General features: G+C 62.6%; 1 protein-coding gene across 1 annotated transcript in view; it reads left to right on the forward strand.

Annotated features, from left to right (window-relative positions):
• LPIN1 (lipin 1) overlaps positions 1 to 22,819 on the forward strand; it is a 63,146-nt gene that overhangs the window by 35,471 nt on the left and 4,856 nt on the right. The window contains exons 7-20 of the mRNA XM_045580475.1: positions 2,657 to 2,764; positions 3,434 to 3,563; positions 5,310 to 5,631; positions 6,198 to 6,291; positions 7,210 to 7,397; positions 8,517 to 8,610; positions 10,753 to 10,822; positions 11,846 to 11,938; positions 14,760 to 14,839; positions 17,623 to 17,749; positions 19,204 to 19,352; positions 20,082 to 20,168; positions 20,261 to 20,413; positions 22,523 to 22,637. Of these exons, the coding sequence (XP_045436431.1) occupies positions 2,657 to 2,764; positions 3,434 to 3,563; positions 5,310 to 5,631; positions 6,198 to 6,291; positions 7,210 to 7,397; positions 8,517 to 8,610; positions 10,753 to 10,822; positions 11,846 to 11,938; positions 14,760 to 14,839; positions 17,623 to 17,749; positions 19,204 to 19,352; positions 20,082 to 20,168; positions 20,261 to 20,413; positions 22,523 to 22,637 (1,810 nt within the window). The remainder of the gene's footprint in view (positions 1 to 2,656; positions 2,765 to 3,433; positions 3,564 to 5,309; positions 5,632 to 6,197; positions 6,292 to 7,209; positions 7,398 to 8,516; positions 8,611 to 10,752; positions 10,823 to 11,845; positions 11,939 to 14,759; positions 14,840 to 17,622; positions 17,750 to 19,203; positions 19,353 to 20,081; positions 20,169 to 20,260; positions 20,414 to 22,522; positions 22,638 to 22,819) is intronic.

Consider the following 22,819-nt stretch of genomic DNA (forward strand, 5'->3'; position numbering starts at 1 on the left):
ATCACCCCACCGCACCACCCCACCGCATCATGTCACTGCAGCAGGGGCCATAGCGGCCGTCGGGGCGATAATTGTTTTTTTTTTTTTAATATATTTTATTGATTTTTTACAGAGAAGAAAGGAGAGGGATAGAGAGCTGGAAACATTAATGAGAGAGATACACCAACCAGCTGCCTCCTGCACACCCCCCACTGGGGATATGTCCACAACTAATGTACATGCCCTCGACGGGAATCGAACCCTGGACCCTTGAGTCCGCAGGCCGACGCTCTATCCACTGAGCCAAACTGGTTTCGGCCGATAATTGGTTCTTGAGAGCCACAGCACACACACAGCTTCCCTGGATATCGCCCCTCTCACCTCCCCCGGGACACACACAGGCATTAAAACCTCACCTCCCAGGGAGCGCTGTCAGGGGAAATGTCCCAGATGCTCCTGGGGTGGCGACAGTGAGGAAGAGGTGGAGAAGGAGCCATCTAAGTGATAGTGAATGACAACTTGAATTATTCTTCTTTTTATTTATTTTCTGAGAGAGAAAGAGAGAGAGAGAGAGAGAGAGAGAGAGAAGAGAGAGAGAGAGAGAAACATCAATGTGAGAGCGAAACATCAATCAGCTGCCTTCTGCACTCCCAGACCAGAATCGAACTGGCAACCTTTTAGGTTCACAGGATGACACCCAACCACACCCCCTCCGCCCGCCCCTGGGCCGGGCTGTTCTCGATCTTCATGTGAGATTGTGAGATTTACCTCCAGGCCCGGAGATTTACCTTCCTGCCTGCGCCCGTTTCCCGCACTCACAGTCCTGGTCCCACTCTCACCCGTGTGATGCGTGCGTGTGCTGCACGGTGAGGGGGGAGGAGGCGGGGGTGCTGAGCCTGAGCTGCAGGTCAGGGGGAACAGGCGCATCCTGGTGTCCAGCCGGGACTGGGACCGTGAATGTCAGTCACCGGCAGCCAGGGTGGAGCTGGGGCCGGGAAAGTCCCCTCCCTGAGGTCGGTCTGTCTGTCCCATCTGACAGTAGCATGGTGCTAGTTACAGACGTAAATGAAAACGTTCTAGCAGCCATCCTAGAAAAGTAGAAGGACACTGAGCAGGCGAACTTCCATGATGCATTTCATCCAGCCCAGTGTATCCAGAAAAGCATGTCAGATAGTCAGCTTTTAAAAACACTATTAATGGGCCGGCCCACATGGCTCAGTGGTTGAACTTCGACCTGTGAACCAGGAGGCCCCGGTTCGATTCCCAGTCAGGGCACACACCTGGATTGCGGGCTCCATCCCTCCAGTGTGGGGCGTGCAGGAGGCCGCTGTCATTGGTGTTTCTCTCCCTCCCTCTCCCTTCTTCTCGGAAATCAATAAATATATACAGAGTGGCCAGATTATTATGCTCTCTGAATGCATAATAATCTGGCCACTCAGTGCATATTCTATATGATAAAAGGCTAATATGCAAATTGACCCCTCAGCCAGGAGGTTGACCAGCAGGCAGGCAAGCCAACCACCCATGTTTCTTCCTCCTGGCCAGGCTGGCCAGATCCCACTCATGCACGAATTCATGCACCAGACCTCACACACACACACACACACACACACACACACACTGAGTGGCCAGATTATTATATGTTCAGAGATCATCATCCTCTGGCCACTCGGTGCATTTAAGAGCAGTCTTCCTGAGCTCCGTCACATGTTGTGTGGTGGTAGGCCTGTGAAGTCGTGTGTCTCTCACACGGACAGCTCCGTTCACGTGGCCGGCCGCCACGGCAGCCGGCGGCTCTCCTGTCGGACAGCGAGGCGGGTCCCGTCCCCGGGCCTCAGACACTCTCCTGGGTCCCTGGCGATGAGCCCCCCAGAGGGACTCGGGGAGGAAATATGGGGTGTTTGGACACCAGCGGGTGGTGTTCGTTCCAGGGAGGATTTAGGTGTTTCAGACACAGCCCCAGAGAGGTTTCCTCTTTTCCGTTTTCCTCTGCGAGTCCGGGGTGATGACCGTGTCAGCGTAGGAGGGCCCGCCCGCTGTCGGTGGCATGGCCAGTGCGGGTGAGGGGACACACTCCCATTCGTGGCACCGTGGGCGCTCCTCACGGAGGCAGCCGCGGCGCACAGACCGCACGCCCCAGAGAGGGGGGGGCGGGCTCAGCCGCGGGGAGCAGCGCCTCCTGGCCACGTGGATGAGACGGAAGGGGCGCTGGGCCCCGGGCGGCTTCCTGTTCTGCGGCTCAAAGAGCTCCTGCTGATTTCTTTCTTCTTCTTTAAAAAAAAATATATATATATATATATTTCATTGATTTTTTTTACAGAGAGGAAGGGAGAGAGAGTTAGAAACATCGATGAGAGAGAAACATCGATCAGCTGCCTCCTGTACAACCCCCCCCCTGGGGATGTGCCCGCAACCAAGGCACATGCCCTTGACCGGAATCGAACCCAGGACCCTTCAGTCCGCAGGCCAAAGCTCTATCCACTGAGCCACACCAGCTGGGGCTCCTGCTGGTTTCTCAGCGACGTTAACAGAGCAGCTGGCTGCGGGCCGGGGCCCGGGAGTTTGCCTCTTCCCAGGGGACCCCTGACGGCGGTCCAGGACGGGACGGGCAGGAGGTTTGGGTTCAGATCACTGACCTGTGACCTTTTCTCTCTCCACGTGTGTCCCCGGCACCCAGTAGCCCGCTGGATTGCAGACGGACGCCCCCTCACATGGCGGTGGCGGCCGAGGGCCTGCTCTCCAGCTCCTGCCCTCCGCAGTCGTCCGTCCTGCAGGCTCCCGAAAGGTAGCCGTCCGCCCCACACGGCGTCCCCACAGCCAGCTCCTCACTCACCCTCCACGCCTGGTAACCGCTGACCAGTCCCTCTGTTAACCGCTAGCCAGTCCCTCTGTTAACCGCTAGCCAGTCCCTCTGTTAACCGGTAACCAGTCCCTCTGTTAACCGCTAACCAGTCCCTCTGTTAACCGGTAACCAGTCCCTCTGTTAACCGCTAGCCAGTCCCTCTGTTAACCGGTAACCAGTCCCTCTGTTAACCGGTAACCAGTCCCTCTGTTAACCGGTAACCAGTCCCTCTGTTAACCGCTAGCCAGTCCCTCTGTTAACCGCTAACCAGTCCCTCTGTTAACCGGTAACCAGTCCCTCTGTTAACCGCTAGCCAGTCCCTCTGTTAACCGGTAACCAGTCCCTCTGTTAACCGGTAACCAGTCCCTCTGTTAACCGCTAGCCAGTCCCTCTGTTAACCGGTAACCAGTCCCTCTGTTAACCGGTAACCAGTCCCTCTGTTAACTGCTAGCCAGTCCCTCTGTTAACCGGTAACCAGTCCCTCTGTTAACCGCTAACCAGTCACCCTGTTAACCGCTAACCAGTCCCTCTGTTAACCGGTAACCAGTCCCTCTGTTAACCGGTAACCAGTCCCTCACGCAGAAAAGCGTTCATCGTGGGTTTGTGTTTAAGTCCTTCAGGCTCCCGGCCTTCCACACCTAAGAGCGACTCCGAGCTGGTCAGCAAGTCGGCGGACAGGGCGGCGCAGAAGAGCAACCTGGAGATGCTGTGGCTGTGGGGGGAGCTGCCCCAGGCCGCCAAGGTGCGTGCCCCGCTTCCGGCCCCCACTTCCGGCCCCTCAGCCAGCCGCCCCTAAAACCGTGCAACAGACAGTTTTCCTCCCAGGAAACCTTGCCCACAGGCCAGTGTGTGCTGAGAACCCGGATGTGCTGTGTTCCAGGCTGTGTGTTTGCACGGAGTGTGAGGGCCCCGGGGAGAAGCCGCGGCCTCTCGAACCCCCAGTGAATGTCTGGGACCCGCAGGGATGGGTGGCGTGAGCGCAGGCGGGCCTCCCTGCCGAGGCCAGGAGGGCACTGTGTGCCCAGCAGGCGGGCCTCCCTGCCGAGGCCAGGAGGGCACTGTGTGCCCAGCAGGCGGGCCTCCCTGCCGAGGCCAGGAGGGCACTGTGTGGCCAGCAGGCGGGCCTCCCTGCTGAGACCAGGAGGGCACTGTGTGCCCAGCAGGCGGGCCTCCCTGCCGAGGCCAGGAGGGCACTGTGTGCCCAGCAGGCGGGCCTCCCTGCTGAGGCTCAGGAGGGCACTGTGTGCCCAGCAGGCGGGCCTCCCTGCTGAGACCAGGAGGGCACTGTGTGCCCAGCAGGCGGGCCTCCCTGCTGAGACCAGGAGGGCACTGTGTGGCCAGCAGGCGGGCCTCCCTGCTGAGACCAGGAGGGCACTGTGTGGCCAGCAGGCGGGCCTCCCTGCTGAGACCAGGAGGGCACTGTGTGGCCAGCAGGCGGCTGGGCTGACGCTGGCCAAGCCCTCGGGGGCTATATTTAGCTGTTGTCACGGGAAGTGCTGACTCTGCTGCCTGCAGACTGCTGACCCAGGCAGCCCCCCCCCCCCCACATACACACACACACACACACACACACACACACACACACACGGGAATGCCCTGATGGCAAGTGCTGGGGTCCATGCATTTCCCGGTGAGCGTGGCCATGTGACTCGAACCCAGACCAGGAGCGGGGACCCCCTGGAAGCCCCCACCTTGCAGTGGCTGCTCACGCTGACCCCCCGCAGGGGCAGACCAGGTCTTGCCTCCAGCAGCAGAGGCTGGCCACACACGCTCCTCAGGTCCTTGGTAACTGAGGCTCAGGCCGGCAGCATGCCCCGCGGCCACACATCTGGGCTGCTGCCCCCTGCTGGCCATCACCAGTCTCCCTCTCTCTGCTCGGCAGTTGGTGTTTATTTTTTAATTTTTATTTTTTTAAAGCAATTTCTTTATTGATTAAGGTATCACATATTTGTCCTCAACCCCCCATTCCAACCCCCCCCATGCCTGCCCCCACCCCCTATTGTCCTTGACCACTGGCTAGGCTCCTATGTGCGCACACAAGTCCTTCGGTTGATCTCTCCCTTTTATCCCCACCCTCCCTCTGAGGTCCAACAGTCTGACCCCCGGCTCCTTATCTCTGGGTCTGTTCTCGTTCATCAGTCTGTGTTGTTCACCATTCCCCCCAGATGAGTGAGATCATGTCCTACTGGAAATACACTTATAAGAATCAAAGATGAGACAAGCAGTAATCGCTATGCTGAGAGGCAGATGAACCGGTCTGTAGTGAGCTTCTTTCTGGGCAGTCGGTGTTTAAGTAACGGTTCCTCTTCCTGGGAACGGCTGTTCCTGGTCTCGGGGCCCTCGGCAGGGGCGGACCGCCGGGTGACCCCGCGCTGGAGCCCCGGGCGTGGACGGCGGTGGGTCCTCACCGGCCCCGGGTTCTTTGCTGACCTGCTTTTCCCGCCTGTGCCCTGACCCTCCCGCCCCTCCCGCCCGCCCTCCCCTCCAGGCGACACACAAGATGAAAGACTCGAGCGGCAGGAAGTTCTCGGAGAAGGTGCACTTTCAGGCCATCCACAGCGAGCCCGCCGGGGCCTTCCGGGAGCCGGAGCCGGAGCCGGAGCCGGAGCCGGAGCCGGAGCCGCAGGCCGAGGCGCCCCCCCCGCGGCCGCCCCCGGAGCAGAGCCCGCCGCCCGCCGAGATGCAGTTCGTGAACCAGGAGGACGCGGAGGCCCTGGGGGCCGCCGCCCCGGCCCCGCCCGCCCCCGAGGAGCCCCGAGCCCTCGCCGCCGCCGCGGCCGGCAAGACGGACTCGCCGTCCAGGAAGAAAGGTGTGTGCGGGCGAGGCCGGCGCCCGCCCCTTCCGTGCCCTGCCCGCTGCCCGCCCGGGCCTGCCCTCAGAGCTCAGGGCTCGGACCCGGGACACCCGTCCTGTCCACTCCCTGCCCTTTTGCCAAATATGTTAGGACCGTGGTCCGCAAAGTGCGGCTCGTGAGCCGCGTGCGGCTCTCTGGCCCCTGGAGTGTGGCTCTCCCACAGAACACCACGGCCTGGGCGAGTCTGTGTTGAAGACGTGGCATGAGAAGAAGTTTGAGTTTAAAAAATGTGGCTCTCCAAAGAGATGTCAGTCGCGGTCCTGTTGACCTTTGGCTCTGTGGACCGATGGGTTTGCCCACCGCTGTGTTAGGAGAATTTAGTGGTGGACAGTGAGGCGTGAAGGGGGTTTTGGGGGGCCACGTGGTGAACCCTCATTTCACATCCCGGGCCCTTCTGAGCTCCGCACACCGGGCTTCAGTGTGTTCCCCAGGGGCACTGGGAGGTCAGAGGTCGGAGGTCAGAGGTCGGGAGTCCCCGGGCACGGCTCTGACCCGCTGCTCCTTGGCTCCTTGGTTTGCAGACAAACGAAGCCGGCACCTCGGGGCGGACGGCGTCTACCTGGACGACCTCACAGACATGGACCCCGAAATGGCCGCCCTGTACTTCCCCAGGAAGTGAGCCTCCTCTTCCTCCCCCCCGCCCCCCCACCTGTGCCCGCCGACGGGATGGGGACCGGGCGGGCTCACGCCGTCCTCCGTCTGATGGGGGGAGCGGGCCGGCGCCCCATGGGCGGGCTCTCTGTGTGGGCGCGGCGGGCGGGCGGGCACCTCCGGGTGCTGGCCGGCCGCCGTCGGAGCGGGAGGCTGTCTCCCCATGATGTGGAGGGTGTGGTGGTTGGTGACCCCCGGCCCGATTCGGGGCAGAGGCAGCAGCTGCGGCCCTCTCTCTCCCGGGAGGGTCCGGCCCGTCTTCGGTTCTCCGGGGATTTGCAGGGAAGGCCAGGCCCACGGAGGGCGAAGCCCAGAGCTGGGGCTCAGGAGTGTGCTCGGTCCCCTGTCTCTCCGTGTGTGTGTGTGTGTGTGTGGGGGGGGGGGGGCTGCGGGAGAGGTGGGAGGCAGAAGCGGATGGAGCTCTCTGCTCGGAACGTTTCCAGCTGGCCTTGGTTGGGGTGATTAAAAAAAAAATTTTTTAAGTGGATTTTATTGACTTTTTACCGAGAGGAAGGGGGAGGGATAGAGAGCTAGAAACGTTGATGAGAGAGAAACATCGACCAGCTGCCTCTTGCACACCCCCTACGGAGGATGTGCCCACAACCAAGGTACATGCCCCTGACCAGAACTGAACCCGGGACCCGTCAGTCCGCAGACCGACGCTCTATCCACTGAGCAATACCGGTCTTGGCTGGGGTGGTGTTTTAATGAAAGTCCGTTTCAGGATGGGGTGAGGTGTCTTGGATTGCACGTCCTTTTACGTGTGTGTGTGTGTGTGTGTGTGCGTGTGTGTGTGTGTGAGAGAGAGAGAGAGAGAGAGAGAGAGAGACAGACCCCAGGCCGGGAAAATCCTCAGAACACCTCCCCCCTTCCTCCTTCCAGCGGGGACTCTGCCGGGCTCCCCAAACATGCCGACAACGGGGCCCGGTCAGCCAACCAGTCCCCGCAGTCCGTGGGCAGCTCTGGCGCCGACAGTGGCGTGGAGAGCACCTCGGACGGCCTGAGGGACCTGCCGTCCATCGCCATCTCCCTCTGCGGCGGCCTCAGCGACAACCGGGAGATCACCAAAGGTACTGCCCGCCGGCACCCAGCCGGCCTGCGGGCCCGGAGCGCCCCCTGGCGGCAGCTGCTCAGCACGCCCGCAGCCTGGCTTCCACCCTTGCTTCTGGGCCCACCGCCTCTGCATCTGGTGAAGGACAGCACGTGTGACCCACGGCTGCTCACCACCCCGTGCTGCTGGCTCGCCCTTGGCGACCTCGGCTTGCCCGTGCTGACCGTGGTTCTGGTGTTCACACGTGGCTTCAGGGAGAGCCAGGCCACCGAGAGCTCTGCCGTGTGTGTCCTTACCCCATGCCAGCCCCCCCCCCCCCCCCTGCAAGCGCAGGAGCCCCCTGAGGGCACCCTCCCCCACTTCCTCCGCTGCCCAGCTCCCTGCGCTCTGCACACACTCTGCCCCCAGACAAGGCGAAGGTCTTGCCTTTCGCAGGCACACGTGAGGACTTGCTGTGCAGGGGCGCACACGGGCACACACAGGGGCACACACATGGGCAAACACACGGGCACACACGGGCACACACAGGGGCACACACACGGGCACACACAAGGGCAGACATAGGGGCACACACAGGGGTGCACACAGGGGCACACACAGGGGCGCACACACGGGCACACACAGGGGCACACAGGGGCACACACGGGCTCATGGGCGCACACAGGGGCTTACACAGAGGCTCACTTGGGCACACACACGGGCACACACGGGCTCACACAGGGGCGCACACAGGGGCGCACACACGGGCTCACACAGGGGCGCACACAGGGGCACACACAGGGGCACACACAGGGGCACACAGAGGGGCACACACGGGCTCACACAGGGGCGCACACAGGGGCGCACACGGGCACACACGGGCGCACACAGGGGCGCACACAGGGGCGCACAGAGGGGCACACACGGGCTCACACAGGGGCGCATACAGGGGCGCACAGAGGCTCACTTGGGCTCACACAGGGGCGCACACGGGCGCGCACGGGCACACACGGGCGCACACAGGGGTGCACACGGGCGCACACGGGCGCACACAGGACACAGTAAACTCTCAGGAAGCTCCCGGGAGCGCGGGCCAGCAGACAGGCCTGCTCTTTGGACCAGGTCTCCCTCATCACCGCTCCCCATCGTTGCTCCCCAGACGCGTTCCTGGAACAAGCCGTGTCGTACCAGCAGTTTGTGGACAACCCCGCCCTCATCGACGACCCCAACCTTGTGGTGAAGATCGGGAGCAAGTACGTGTCTCCGGCCCCTCGCGGGGCGATGGCGGCGGTGCAGCCCCACACGGAGGCCTGGACGGAGCCGCAGACGCTGTTCTCCGCGCCCACTGCTTCCGTCTCCGCTCAGCCGTGTGACCGGCAGCTGCCGCGGACAGGGCCGGCCTCCGGGCTGGGGGCTGGTGGAGCCGATGGCCCCGGCATGGATGTTATGTGGCCCGTGTACAGTCCCGGGCCGGGGGACCTCGGCCGAGGGGCCCACGGGGGAGGAGGGGTGGAGTGGGCAGCGTGTCTCCCCTTGAGAGCCGGTCTGAGTGGGGCGGGCAGGTGTTTCGTAGGTGCTGGCGGACTCCCTAGAGCAGCAGTTCTCCACCTCCCTCACGCTGCGACCCTTTAATCCAGCTCCTCCTGCTGTGGTGACCCCCAGCCACACAGTTATCTTCGCTGCTACTTCATCACTGTGATTCTGCTGCTGTTATGCATCGTAATGTGAATATCTGTGTTTTCCGATGGCCTGAGGCTCTACAGCAGCGGTTCTCAGCCTGTCCAATGTCAGACCCGCAGGTTGAGAACCACTAGCAGGGTCGCCTCAGACCATCGGAAAACAGATATTCACATTACGATGCATAACAGCAGCAGAATCACAGTGATGAAGTAGCAGCGAAGATAACCGTATGGTTGGGGGTCCCCACGCCATGAGGAGTGGATTAAAGGGTCCCGGTCAGGAAGGGGGAGAGCCGCTCGCTGCCCCAGAGGAAGGCGGGACCCAGGTGCTGGCGTGTGAGGCCGGGGGCCCTGGCTGCCTTTCCCGGAAGCCGGGCAGGCGATGCCACAGGCTCTGCTGCCTGGACAGCTGCTCGCCCCGCGGTGCGGCCACTGCCAGGGGGACACGCGGGAGGCCTGGTGCGGGCTCTACACGGACCCAGCTGGCGTTCCAGAACTTTCCACGGCCATGCCTTATGACATTGGCTTTTCAGTCTGGCCTGGGGTCTTTTAAAAGTTTTCTTTTTTAGCCGAAACCAGTTTTGCTCAGTGGATAAAGCATCAGCCTGAGGACTGAAAGGTCCCGGGTTCGATTCCGGTCAACGGCATGTACCTTGGTTGCGGGTACATCCCCAGTGGGGGGTATGCAGGAGGCAGCTGATCGATGTTTCTCTCATCGATGTTTTTGATTCATTATCCCTCTCCCTTCCTCTGTGTGAAAAAAAAAAAAAGTGTGTGTGTGTGTATATATATATATATATACACACACACACACACGTTTTCTTTTTAAAAAATATATCTTTATTGGTTTCAGGGTGGAAGGGAGAGGGAGGGAGAGATGGAAACATGAGTGATGGGAGGGAATCATGGATCGGCTGCCTCCTGCACACCCTGCACTGGGGATGGAGCCTGCAATCGGCAGGTCCCTGACCGGGAATGTTTGTGTGGGCTCCAGGTCAGAGGTGGGTGCTCAGCCCCTGAGCATGAGTGTGTGTGTGTGTGTGTGTGTGAGTGTGAGTGTGTATGTGTGTGTGAGTGTGTGTGAGTGTGCGTGTGTGAGTGAGAGTGTGTGTGAGTGTGTGAGTGTGAGAGTGTGTGTGAGAGAGTGTGAGAGTGTGTGTGTGAGTGTGTGTGAGTGTGTGTGAGTGTGAGTGTGTATGTGTGTGTGAGTGTGTGTGAGTGTGTGAGCATGAGTGTGTATGTGTGTGTGTGTATGTGTGTGTGAGTGTGTGTGAGTGTGTGTGAGTGTGTGTGAGTGTGTGTGTGTGAGAGAGAGTGTGAGAGAGTGTGTGTGTGAGAGAGTGTGTGTGAGTGTGTGTGAGTGAGTGTGTGAGTGTGTGTGAGTGTGCGTGTGTGAGTGAGAGTGTGTGTGAGTGTGTGAGTGTGAGTGTGTGTGAGAGTGTGTATGTGTGTGTGAGTGTGTGTGAGTGTGTGAGCATGAGTGTGTATGTGTGTGAGTGTGTGTGTATGTGTGTGTGAGTGTGTGTGAGTGTGTGTGAGTGTGTGTGTGAGTGTGTGTGCGTGTGTGTGTGTGTGTGTGTGTGTGCGAGAGTGTGAGAGAGTGTGTGTGCGTGCGTGTGTGTGTGTGTGTGTGTGTGTGTGTGCGCGTGCGCTCGCGCGCGCGTGCATGCATGAGATTGTGTTTGGTCCTGTGACGCATTTTGCTGTTTCCTGCAGGTATTACAACTGGGCCACGGCGGCCCCGCTGCTCCTGGCCATGCAGGCCTTCCAGAAGCCGCTGCCAAAGGTGAGCCTGAGCGGAGGAAGACAGGGACACCAGACCGATGGGCGGCTGGACCTCAGATTTTAGTTTAAAAGCCACAAATTTAGTTACGCTGGGCTTTTTCCAAGTTCCCAGCACCAGGGCCAGGGGTCTGAATCTGCTGCTCTGGCCCCTCGGAGGCCACGCTCTCCGTGCACCCCGTGCCCTTGGCAGTGCTGTCTGCCTCCGGGTCAGAGGACCCGCTGCCTGGGCTCCCCGATCTCCTCTGACCGTGGAGAGAGTATGCTCGCTCCGTCCTTGTGTGTGAGTGTGTGTGTGTATGTGTGCACATGAGTGCGCGTGAGTGTGTGTGTACGAGAGTGTGTATGTGTGAGTGCATGTGTGTGTACGAGTGTGAGTGCGTGTGAGTGTATGTGTGAGTGCATGTGTGTGTGTGTAAGAGTGAAGTGTGTGTGAGTGTGAGAGTATGAGTGTGTTTTATGAGTCTACACTCGCTCCTTGTGTGTGTGTGTATGTGAGAGTGTACACGTGTGCGTGTCTGATAAGTCTATGCGCTCTCCTTCCTTGTGTGTGGTAATGTCCCGTTTGTCAGAATTGACACTTACTAAAACCATCCTGTGCATTTTACCCGTGTGATTACTATGCCCCCATAACCACTCCACTTTTTACTTTATGGCGACCCCATCGAGAGTCCTGCCTTAATGACATTAAGGGTAACCAGCGAGCCCCTTCCATTGAAGCCTGCGGTCTGACTGATCACTAACAACTCCAATGCTTTCTTTCCTTTCTGTTGTTCTGTCCCATCTCTCTGTTGTTTGCTCCTTCCTTTGGCATCTTCTTAAGTCTTCCTGCTTAAGCTACCTCCATGTGCTTTTGGACGCCATTAGGTTTTGCTTCTCAAAAGTTTTCAGTTCGCACGTGGTACGTTGCATTTCCCCTTGTCTGTCTGTCTGTCTGTCTGACCCTTCCTTTGCGCCTTTTGGTTGGACTGCGCTGAGCTGGCCTCCTTTTGGTTCCGTTATTTATGTTGCCGTCCATTTGAAACAGGCCACGGTGGAGGCCATCATGAGGGACAAGATGCCCCGGAAGGGAGGACGGTGGTGGTTTTCGTGGCGGGGAAGAAACACCACGATCAAGGAGGTAAGCGCGGGCATCGGGAGCGCCTGGGCCAGCTCAGCACGGGTTGGCAGTTTCTCAAGGTCTTCCTCCGCAGGCAGAGGCGGAGCCAACGCCCAGCGTTCAGGAGCCCGCTGCCTCGCCCCCGGGTGGGGAAGCTGGAGGAGAAGGCCCGGGGCAAAGGGGGCGGTGAGCAGAGAGTTGGGCTCACTCCTTGCTCTGCTGCCTCTTAGCTCAGACACCCTGGTTTAGTCACACTTTGAAAAAAATGTTTTACTGATTTCAGAGGAGGAGGAGAGGGAGAGGGAGATAGAAACATCAGGGGTGAGAGAGGATCAGGATGGGCTGCCTCCTGCACGCCCCCTCCCCAGGGATGGAGCCCACACCTGGGGCCTGTGCCCCGACTGGGATTTGAACCACGACCTCCTGGTTCCTAGGATGACACTCAACCCCTGAGCCACGCTGGCGGGGCTGGCCTAGGCACTCTTCCCTGATAGGAACCTTCTTTTCCGGTTCAACACTTTCCTCTGGGTGTGAGGGTCGTGTCAGTGCTCATACTGACGGCTGTGGACTCGTCGTCGTCAGCCTGCACCTTAGGGGCGGGTCTGGGTACACGTGTCTGGCTTTCCAGCGCTGTAAACGCCTGTCATTGTTTTCAGACTTTGTCTGCCTCCCACCTGCTCTCCCATCATTCTCTCTGCTCCCATGTCCCCCGGCTTCCCCTCAGGCTCAGCCTCACCCCCACGAGGGTTCTCGAGGGTTGTCTTGGGGTCCCCTCCCCGCTTTGATTGCCTGATTTTCCCCGGGCAACCTCACCAGTCCCCCCCCAACCCCCCTGTGCGCGTCTGTCCCTCCCCCCACCCCCCGTGAGGGCCCCGTTTCATTCCCAGACCAGACGTTCTTTTTTTTTTTTTTTTTTTTTTTTTTAAATATATTTTATTGATTTTTTAGAGAGGGAGGGAGAAGGATAGATAATAGAAACATCGATAAGAGAGAAATTATAGATCAGCTGCCTCCTGCACACCTCCCTGGAGATGTGCCCGCAACCAAAGTACATGCGCTTGACCGGAGTTGAACCTGGGACCTTTCCGTCCGCAGGCCGACGCTCTATCCACTGAGCCACACTAGTTTTGGCCAGACATTCTTTTATATTCGATGCCCTTGTATCAAGGAGCCAGCTAGGCAGACATCTCCATGGGACTCCTTCAGGACACCTCGAGCGTGTTGTCTTTAACTTCCCGCTGTGACCACATCGCTCTGGTGAGGAGACTGGTCCCTCCTCAGAGCCTTGTGGCGGGTTCCAGGGTTCCTCTAACTCAGACCCCGCCCTTCACATGGTCACAGGACCTGGGTGCCCCAGTCCCCGCTCCCTCTTCAGCCTCATCTTTTGCATCCTCTCCCCGTCCCCTGTGCTTCAGCACCACTGGCTGAACGCACCATCTGCCCCAGGACCTTTGCGCGTGGCGCTTCCTCTGCCCCGTGCTCCTAGGACCCTTCTCCTTCCTCTTCACCGAATTCACTGGCCCACTCCCTGCTCTCAGAGCCCGGCCTGGGACCCCTTCCTTCAGTCCTGACTTCTGTCGGAGTTTGCAGTTACACATGTGTCAGTGAGAGTGCCAGATGGACACATTTTCTCTCTAGCACCGGGGGGCTGAGACCACATGCCTCTGATTCCTTCCTGGGTGCCCCCGTGTCTGGCCTGGACCGGAGCCGGGGCGGGCAGGCCCCCGCTGAGGGGACGCTGATTGCCGTCGGGGTGCCGTAGGAGGAAACCCCACGGACAGCGGTCCGGCTGGAGGTCAGAGCAGTGAGAGCCTCAGTGGCTCCCATCTGTGCCCATCGGGTCAGAGGGAGAGCCGGGTGGAGGAGCCTGTGAAGGTCAGGCTGCTCTTGGACACGTTCTGTTCGCACCCCTGAGTGTGCTGACTGCCCGCTGTGTCCGGGGAGCTAGGCAGGTCAGGACAAACAGGCTCTCCCCTCTAGGAGACGGAGCCCGAGGGCCTTTCTGGTCCCTGATGGGGGGCAGCCTGTTGGAGGACTTAGGCAGAAGAGTATCCAGTTTCTCACCAGTTTGGGTTGAGGAGAATTTTAGCGTGAAATAAGGAATAGTTAAGACACTAAATATTTCTAAAATAAGTATAGCGGTACTTATTTCAGATGGATAGCTACTTATGAACCAGTCTAACCAAGGCTTGACCCTCAGAATTCCAGAGCGCTCCAGCCCATCAAGGGAGCATTTCCTTCCTTCCTTCCTTCCTTCCTTCCTTCCTTCCTTCCTTCCTTCCTTCCTTCCTTCCATATATTTTATTGATTTCGGAGAGGAAGGGAGAGGGGGATAGAGAGAGAGATAGAAACATCAATGATGAGAGAGAATCATTGATCGGCTGCCTCCTGCACACCCCCTATTGGGGATTGAACTCACAACCCAGATATGTGACCTTGACTGGAATCGAACCTGGGACCCTCAGTCCGCAGGCTGACGCTCTATCCACTGAGCCACACCAGCTAGGGCCAGAGGAGCGTTGTCTGTGAGAAGTGGGCAGCGTTGAGAAAGAGCGGCTTGTCCACTTTTCCCAAAAGACACGGCGTGAGGACATGGCCGGCGCCTCTGCCAGCAGCGTGAGGACGTCGGAGAGCCCCGCCCGGCCTGCAGCAGCCCCCCTGCCCTCCGCACAGGGCTCCAGGAGCGTGGCGTGTGCTCCTCACTTCACCGTGTCCTCCACGCACAGGCTCACGGGGCCCCGGGCAGCGCCGTGGGGGAGGTGGGCGTAGGGGGTGCCCCTCGGGGGCCCCAGCTCTGCCTGGTGCTTCTCTCCGGTGCACCCTGACCTCCTTTCTCCCCCAGGAAAGTAAGCCGGAGCAGGGCCTGGCTGGCAAGAGCCACAGCACCGGGGAGCAGCCGCCGCCGCTCGGCATGGCCACCAGGTACCCGCCAGGCGCCAGGGCCCAGGCCCGCGGGTGCTGCGGGCACAGCGCTCACCGAGCACCAGGGCCCCCCGGGGTCCAGCGGCCCTGTCTTGGGTGCGGGACGGGGAGCAATGTGCCAGGTCTCCCAGCGACCAGAGGGGACGGCCGCTCCCTGAGGTCTGATTTCCGGACCCGGCGGCTGGCCGACGTGGTGGGCTGGAGCCAGCCCCGCTGGGTCTGTGAGAGCAGCGGTGACACTGCTGGTGGCGGCCACAGAGGGGAATCATTTCCCCTCCACCCCCCGAGGAGGCGTGCCTCCCTCTGTGGGCTCCACGCCAGGACGCAGGCGCAGCTTTCCGCCTGGCGCTGTGGGCTCCTGTGAGCTGGCGTCGGGGGCGGCAGGTGGAGGCGACGCTGTGCAGCGTTAGCCGGGTTCTGTCTTGGAGTTCATCTGTCTGCGGGGCCGGGGGTGGCTCTGTTCACGCGTGGCTGCTGTGTGTGGACACGGAGAGCGGAGGGCGAGCCCCGCACCTGCCGCCCCGGCCTGGCCGTGTTCCCGCGGGGGCAGCGGGGGCAGCGGGAGGGAGGGCGCTGTTACTCGGCGGGCAGGGAGCGCTGACCGTTAATGGAAGGCACGATGCGCATCCTAACCGCTTGGCACCTGGGAGGCCGGCCCGCGGGCACAGGCAGGCGGTCAGAGCCGTGCTGGGCGCTCGCCGAGCCGCTGTGAGGCCCAGGAGCTGTTGATCGGAGGGGAGGGCTGAGCGTTCCGTCCTCAGCCTCCTCCGGCCAGCACTGGCCCTTCGCCGCTGCGTTCCTAAGCTCCCGGCTGGAAACAGGACCCGGGTCTGTGGCAAGCAGGCGGTGGCCTGATGTGGCCTTGCTGTCTGTGGGGCCGATGACATGTGGTTTTTTTTGTTTGTTTTTTTTAAAATATATTTTATTATATTTTACAGAGAGGAATAGAGAGGGATAGAGAGAGAGAAAGTCATCGATCAGCTGCCTCTTGCACACCCTCTACTGGGGATGTGCCTGCAACCAAGGTACATGCCCTTGACCGGAATCGAACCCGGGACCTTTCAGTCCGCAGGCTGACGCTCTATCCGCTGAGCCAAATCGGTTTTGGCTCGATGACACGTGTTTGAAGGCGACACGTGAGCCACTTAGAGAGGAGGCACTGCTCCCACCCGCACCCCCGGCCCCGCACGGGCGCCGGGAGGAGCAGGCGTCTTGTTTGCGTTCTGTGCGGGCCCGGCCAGGCGCGGTGCTCGGGACGGCCTCCGGGGACTCCGGGAGGGGCGAGTCCTCCATCCTCACTGGCACCACGGGGGGCCCAGGGCCCTGCATCCTTGAAGTTGTGGGTGTGGAGAGGCAGACTCAGATGACATGTAGAAGTTCAGTCTCCAGGCCCCTCGGCCTCCGTGGGGCGGGGGTGAGGGGGTGGAGTGGGGGGAGCGGGGTGAGGGGGCGGAGTGGGGGGAGCGGGGTGAGGGGGCGGAAGCTTGGGGGGGAAGCGGGTGAGGGGGTGGAGTGGGGGGGGAAAGCCGGGGTGAGGGGGGGGAGTGGGGGGGCGGGGGTGAGGGGCGGGGGTGGGGGGGGGGTGAGGGGGGGACTGGGGGGAGCGGGGTGAGGGGTGATGGGGGGAGCGGGGGTGGGGGGCGGTGGGGGGGTGGGGGAGGGGGGGAGGTGGGGGGGGGGTAGGGGGGTGGAGGGGGGGGAGCGGGGGGGGGGGGAGGGGGGGGGGGGGGTGGGGGTGGAGTGGGGGGGGGGGTGAGGGGGCGGAGGGGGGGCGGGTGAGGGGGCGGGGTGGGGGGGGGGGGGCGGGTGGGGGGGTGGGGTGGGGGGGGGGGGAGGGGGTGGGGGGGGTGGGGGGGGGTGGGGGAGGGGGGTGAGGGGGTGGAGTGGGGGGGGGGAGTGAGGGGGGGAGTGGGGGGAGCGGGGTGAGGGGTGGAGGGGGGAGCGGGGTGAGTGGGAGGGGGGGAGCGGGGGGTGGGGGAGTGGGGGGAGCGGGGGGTGTGGAGTGGGTGGGGCCGGGGAGGGGGAGCGGGTTGAGGGGGCGGGGAGAGTGGGGGGAGCGGGGTGAGGGGGTGGACTGGGGGGGAGCGAGGTGAGGGTGGTGGAGTGGGGGGGTAGCGGGGTGTATGGGGGTGGTGAGGTGGGGGGAGCGGGGTGAGGGGGTGTGAAGTGGGGGGGAGCGGGGTGATGGGGTTGGGGTTGGGGGGAGCTTGGGTGCGCGGGGTGAGGGGGGGTGGAGTGGGGGGCGCGGGGGTGGGGAGGGGGTGGAGTGGGGGGGGGAGCGGGGGTGAGGGGGGGGGGTGGAGTGGGGGCTGGGGTGAGTGGGTTGGAGTGGGGGGGAGTGGGGGTGAGGGGGTGGAGTGTGGGGGAGTGGGGTGAGGGGGTGGAGTGGGGTGGCGCGGGGGTGAGGGGGTTGGAAGTTGGGGGTCAGTGGGTTGAGGGTGGGGTGGTGGGTGGGGGGGTGGTGTGGGGGGGAGCGGGTGTGAGGGGGGGATGGGGTGGGAGCGGAGAACGGGAGCGTCCTCCAGGTGAGGGTCCGGCCTGCTTCTCGGGAGAGGGCCTCTCGGCTGCCCGTAGAGTGGGGGTAGGTGGTGAGGGGACGTGGCTGGGGAGCAGCCTCTTGAGGGCAAGAGCATGTGGGGTCAGTGGCTCGGTGGTGCCCCAGAGCCTCTGGTGAGTGGCCACGGGAGGCGGCTCAGGGAGCCCCGGCCGCCGTGGGTTCTGGCCGGAAGCGGTTTGACAGCCACCCAGACGCATGTCCTCATGGTGCCATCGCTGTGTTCCAGGATGAAGCAGGAGTCGTCCTCCAGCGACGAGGAGCACGCAGCCCCCCGGCCGTCCAGCGCCCCCCTGATGCCCCTCCTGTCCAACGTCGGCTACAAGAAGACCCTGCGGCTCACGTCGGAGCAGCTGGTGAGCGGCTGGGTGCTCCCTGGCCTGTGCGTGGGCGTGGCCTGTGCGTGGGCGTGGCCTGTGCGTGGGCCTGGCCTGCGTGGCCCTGGGCTGTGCGTGGGCGTGGCCTGTGCGTGGGCGTGGCCTGTGCGTGGGCCTGGCTTGCGTGGCCCTGGCCTGTGTGTGGGTGTGGATGGGCGTGGCCTGTGCGTGGGCGTGGCCTGTGCATAGGCCTGGGCTGTGTGTGGCCTTGGCCCGGGGGTGGGCCTGGCCTGCTGGCGGGCCAGCCGAGGTACGGCCACCCAGACTCGTGCGCGATGGTCTGGGCGTCCCCAGCACCTCGGCATCCCAGAGCATCGCTCCTCCTGGGGTCCTGTGTCTGTACCCCCTGCACACGGTCCAGGCCGGCTCCTCGGTGCCGCCTCCCTCGCCTGCTCTGACGCAGCCCGTGTGGGAGCAGGTGCAGCTCGTTCACCCTGAGGTGTGAGTGACGGACCGGCCGGACCAGGGACGTGTCCACTGGGAGAGACGTGCGCTCACCCCCCAGGCCCTGGAAGGACCCCCAGCCCCTCGTCTTAGCGGGGTGGGAGCGAGAACTGCCCGGGGTGAGGGCAGAGTCCGAAGGCCCTTTGTGCACACGTGCCTCCGCTCTCTCATCCCCCGCCTGCTGACTGGCCCGTGCACACACGACACGGAACAGCACGCTCACCCTGAGAGACCGCGTGGAGGGAGGGCCCGGGGAGCATCCTGCTGAGCCCAATCAGCCGGTCAGAGACACGGTCACACGCCCTCACTCACAGGGAATGTAGTGGACAGAGTAAACTGAGGAACAAAACAGATCAGAGACGTGGACGCATGGGACAGGCTGACCCACCTCAGGGGGAAAAGGGGGAGATTTCCCCCAGCTGCCGGCCCGGGCTTCCCTCGCAGCCCGGGCTTTGTCTGGAAGGTCATCCAGAAGGACATCTGGTCTAATGAGCACATTACACTTTTCTGATTATAGATTTGCATAACCCGCGGAAGACAATGGTGCGGGGAGGCCAGGGGAGGGGCCGGAGGGGGGAGGAGGGGGTCAATGGGGGGAAAAAAGAGGGACATCGGTGACACTTTCAGCAACAAAGAAAATAAAAACGTTCACCTCTTTTCTTTTTAAAAAAATATATTTTATTGATTTTTTACAGAGAGGAAGGGAGAGGGATAGAGAGTTAGAAACACTGATGAGAGAGAAACATCAATGAGCTGCCTCCTGCACACCCCTCACTGGGGATGTGCCTGCAACCAACGTACATGCCCTTGACAGGAATCGAACCCGGGACCCTTCAGTCCGCAGACCGACGCTCTAACCACTGAGCCACACCGGTTTGGCCGTTCACCTCTTTTCCAAACCCCCCCCCCAAACCTCCTAACCCTGCTTCTGGTGAACACCCCCCGCCCCGGCCCGGCCCGGCCCCAGAGGACGCACGCGTGTCTTTCAGAAAAGCCTGAAGCTGAAGAACGGCCCCAACGACGTGGTGTTCAGCGTGACCACGCAGTACCAGGGCACCTGCCGCTGCGAGGGCACCATCTACCTGTGGGACTGGGACGACAAGGTGGTCATCTCCGACATCGACGGCACCATCACCAGGTGGGTCCGCGCCTCCCCGCGCCCGGCCGCCAGCCCCGCCGTCCGTCCGTCCGTCCGCCCGCCCGCCCGTCCTCTCCCCGGGCGTCCGGGCCGTCCCGCCCAGCGTCCCGTCCGTGTGGGGGCTGCTCCGGTGCCCGCCGCCCGCCGCCCCCCGGCCCCCGCAGGGCTCGCCGGCCGGGCCCCCGGGGAGGGGCGCCTCACCGTGTTCCGCGGCTGCGGAGCCTCCTCGTGGCCTCCTCACGCTGAGGGCGGCCCAGGACCCGGTCCTCGCTCCCGCGGGTGGGCCCTGCGCGTATCAGCCCATCCCGTCCCACGGGTGTCCGCTGGGATTGGTGTCCCTCTGTGCCTCCGGGGCCCCCGGCCGGGAAGTGTGGGTCCCGCTGGCATTCTCAGGGGGCCTTTCCGGTGCTGTGAGCGGGAACGGGAGTTTTCTCCCTTCTCTGATGCCCTCTCTCTGTTTTTTTTTAATTTTATTTTTAAAATATGTTTTATTGATTTTTTTTTTTTTTTACAGAGAGCAAGGGAGAGGGATAGGGAGTTAGAAACATCCATCAGCTGCCTCCTGCACACCTCCTACTGGAGATGTGCCCAGAACCAAGGTACATATATACCCTCGACAGGAATCAAACCTGGGACCCCCTTCAGTCCTCAGGCCGGCGCTCTATCCACTGGGCCACACCGGCTGGGGGCTCTCTCTGTCATTTCCCCCCTGTTTCTCTCCTTGTGCAGGTCAGACACCCTGGGCCACATTTTGCCCCAGTTCGGGAAGGACTGGACCCACCAGGGCATCGCGAAGCTATACCACAAAGTGAGCCAGTGAGTACCCTCCCCCCTCCCCCCCCATCGTGGAGCCCGGGGCGCTGGCTGCGGGTGACCGGCCGCACACCCCATCTCTCTCTCTCTTCCAGGAACGGGTACAAGTTCCTGTACTGCTCGGCGCGAGCCATCGGCATGGCGGACATGACGCGGGGCTACCTGCACTGGGTCAACGAGAGGGGCACCGTGCTGCCCCAGGGGCCCCTGCTGCTGAGCCCCAGCAGCCTCTTCTCCGCCCTGCACAGGTGGGCCCCCCCCGCCCCCCGCTCCCCGTCCCCCTGCTCCCTGCCGCCGGGCCTGCTGGGCGGGCCTCCCCCCCCTCGTCCCTCGCACCCCCCCCCACCCCGGGGGACTGGCAAGCACAGCCTCCTAAGGCTCGTCCCAGCCACCCGCAGCTCCACGGAGGGCGCCGGAGACATCACCCCAAAACGCGGACGGGCCTGCCTGCCCCCTTCACGGTCCCCGGGGCCCTCCGGACGGCGGCCCGGCCTGGCCGATTCGGTTCCTGGGCTCCGCGTTGCGTGACGGCCCGTGACCTGCCGCCGCCGCCTCTCCTGTGTCTCCACGTGGCAGAGGGATGCTCTCCCCTCCCGCTCCCTCCCCACTCTCTCTCCCCACACTGTCCCGCCGAGTCTTAGCGAATCGGCCCGCGGTCCGTCCAATCAGGGACCCAGGCTGGGTTCCACGGCCCTCGTCCCGGCCGCCACCGCTCACCTGGCCCGTCTCCCGTCTCAGCCTGGGGGGAGCTCCGGCCAGTTCACCTTAGGGGCCCTGCCGCGGACCACTGGCCAGTCTCTGAGTGCCCCCCCGCCCGCCCTCCGCTGTATTCGAGGCAGCCAGGCCGGGCTCTGGCCTCTCCGGAGGCAAAACCTGCGGGGAGTTTGAGTGAAGTTGCAGCGACCCTGCAGGTAGACCAGCGTAGGGAGACCTGCCTCCTTCGGACCCACCTTCCCGTTCAGTCATGCGGTGCACTTCCTCGTTTATCCGGGGCCTCCCTCGCAGTCCGGGGCGTAAGGTCCCTCCCCGGGAGCCTGGCTGCCGCTCTGCGGACACCTCTCCCCTCTGGCGTGTCGGGGAGTGTGCGGGCCTCCCCGGGGAGCCTGGCTCCTGCTCTGCAGACACCCCTCCCCTCTGGCGTGTCGTGGGGTGTGCGGGCCTCCCCGGGGAGCCTGGCGCCGCTCTGCAGACACCCCTCCCCTCTGGCGTGTCTGGGGGTGTGCGGGCCTCCCCGGGGAGCCTGGCTCCTGCTCTGCAGACACCTCTCCCCTTTGGTGTGTCGGGGGGTGTGCGGGCCTCCCCGGGGAGCCTGGCGCCGCTCTGCGGACACCTCTCCCCTCTGGCGTGTCGGGGGGTGTGTGGGCCTCCCCGGGGGCCGGAGGCGTTCTCCTCCCCCGTGCCCTGGCCTTAGCTGGCGGCTGCCTGGGTGGTTGGGCCAGGGCGCCGGCGACGTCCCAGGTCCCGAGCCTTTTCTGGGGGAAGATTGGAAGCAGGGCTTCCCTCCCTGCCCGGTGCTCTCCCGGGAGAGCCGGGCTGGCCCACACACCTGTAGCCTCTGACAACCAGCGTCCCCGGGCACTTGCGGCTTGGAGGGCGACGGAGAGCCGGTGCCGCCAGAGCGAACCCGCTCACGCAGACACCCTGTGTGCTAACCCTCACCCTCACCCTCACCCTCACCCTCACCCTCACCCTCACTCTCACCCTCACCCTCACCCTAACCCTCACCCTCACCCTCACTCTAACCCTCACCCTCACCCTCACCCTCACCCTCACCCTCACCTCACCCTCACCCTCACCCTCACCCTCACCCTCACCTCACCCTCACCCTCACTCTAACCCTAACCTCACCCTCACCCTCACTCTAACCCTCACCCTCACCCTCACTGTAACCCTCACCCTCACCCTCACTCTAACCCTCACCTCACCCTCACCCTCACCCTCACCCTCACCCTAACCCTCACCCTAACCCTAGCCCTAGCTCTAACCCTAGTCCTAGCCCTAAACCTAGTCCTAGCCCTAACCCTAACCCTAACCCTAACCCTCACCCTAACCCTAACCCTAACCCTAACCCTAGCCCTAACCCTAACCCTAACCCTAACCCTCACCCTAACCCTAACCTAACCCTAACTCTAACCCTAACCCTAACCCTAGCCCTAGCCCTAGCCCTAACCCTCACCCTAACTCTAACCCTCACCCTCACCCTAGCCCTAACCCTAACCCTCACCCTAACCCTAGCCCTAACCCTAACCCTAACCCTAACCCTCACCCTAACCCTAACCCTAACCCTCACCCTAACCCTCACCCTCACCCTAACCCTAACCCTAACCCTCACCCTCACCCTAACTCTGTGTCCACAGGGAGGTGATTGAGAAGAAGCCGGAGAAGTTTAAAGTCCAGTGCTTGACAGACATCAGAAACCTGTTCTTCCCGAACACAGAGCCGTTCTATGCCGCCTTCGGAAACCGGGCAGCGGTGAGCGGTGGTGGGGGGCTGGGCTCGGGGAGTCCTGCCCTCTGACAGCGGGCCTGGGCGGGGGGCTGCCGGGCTGTGGCCGGGGCGGGAGACGCCCCAGACCCCGGCCCCCGGCTCTCCGCCCGAGCAGGCAGGCCGGCGGGTGTCTGTGGGAGGCGTGAGGTTCAGACCCGCGTGCTGCG

This window comes from Pipistrellus kuhlii, unplaced genomic scaffold, assembly GCF_014108245.1.
Source record: "Pipistrellus kuhlii isolate mPipKuh1 unplaced genomic scaffold, mPipKuh1.p scaffold_m20_p_13, whole genome shotgun sequence".
Classification (NCBI taxonomy): Eukaryota; Metazoa; Chordata; class Mammalia; order Chiroptera; family Vespertilionidae; genus Pipistrellus; species Pipistrellus kuhlii.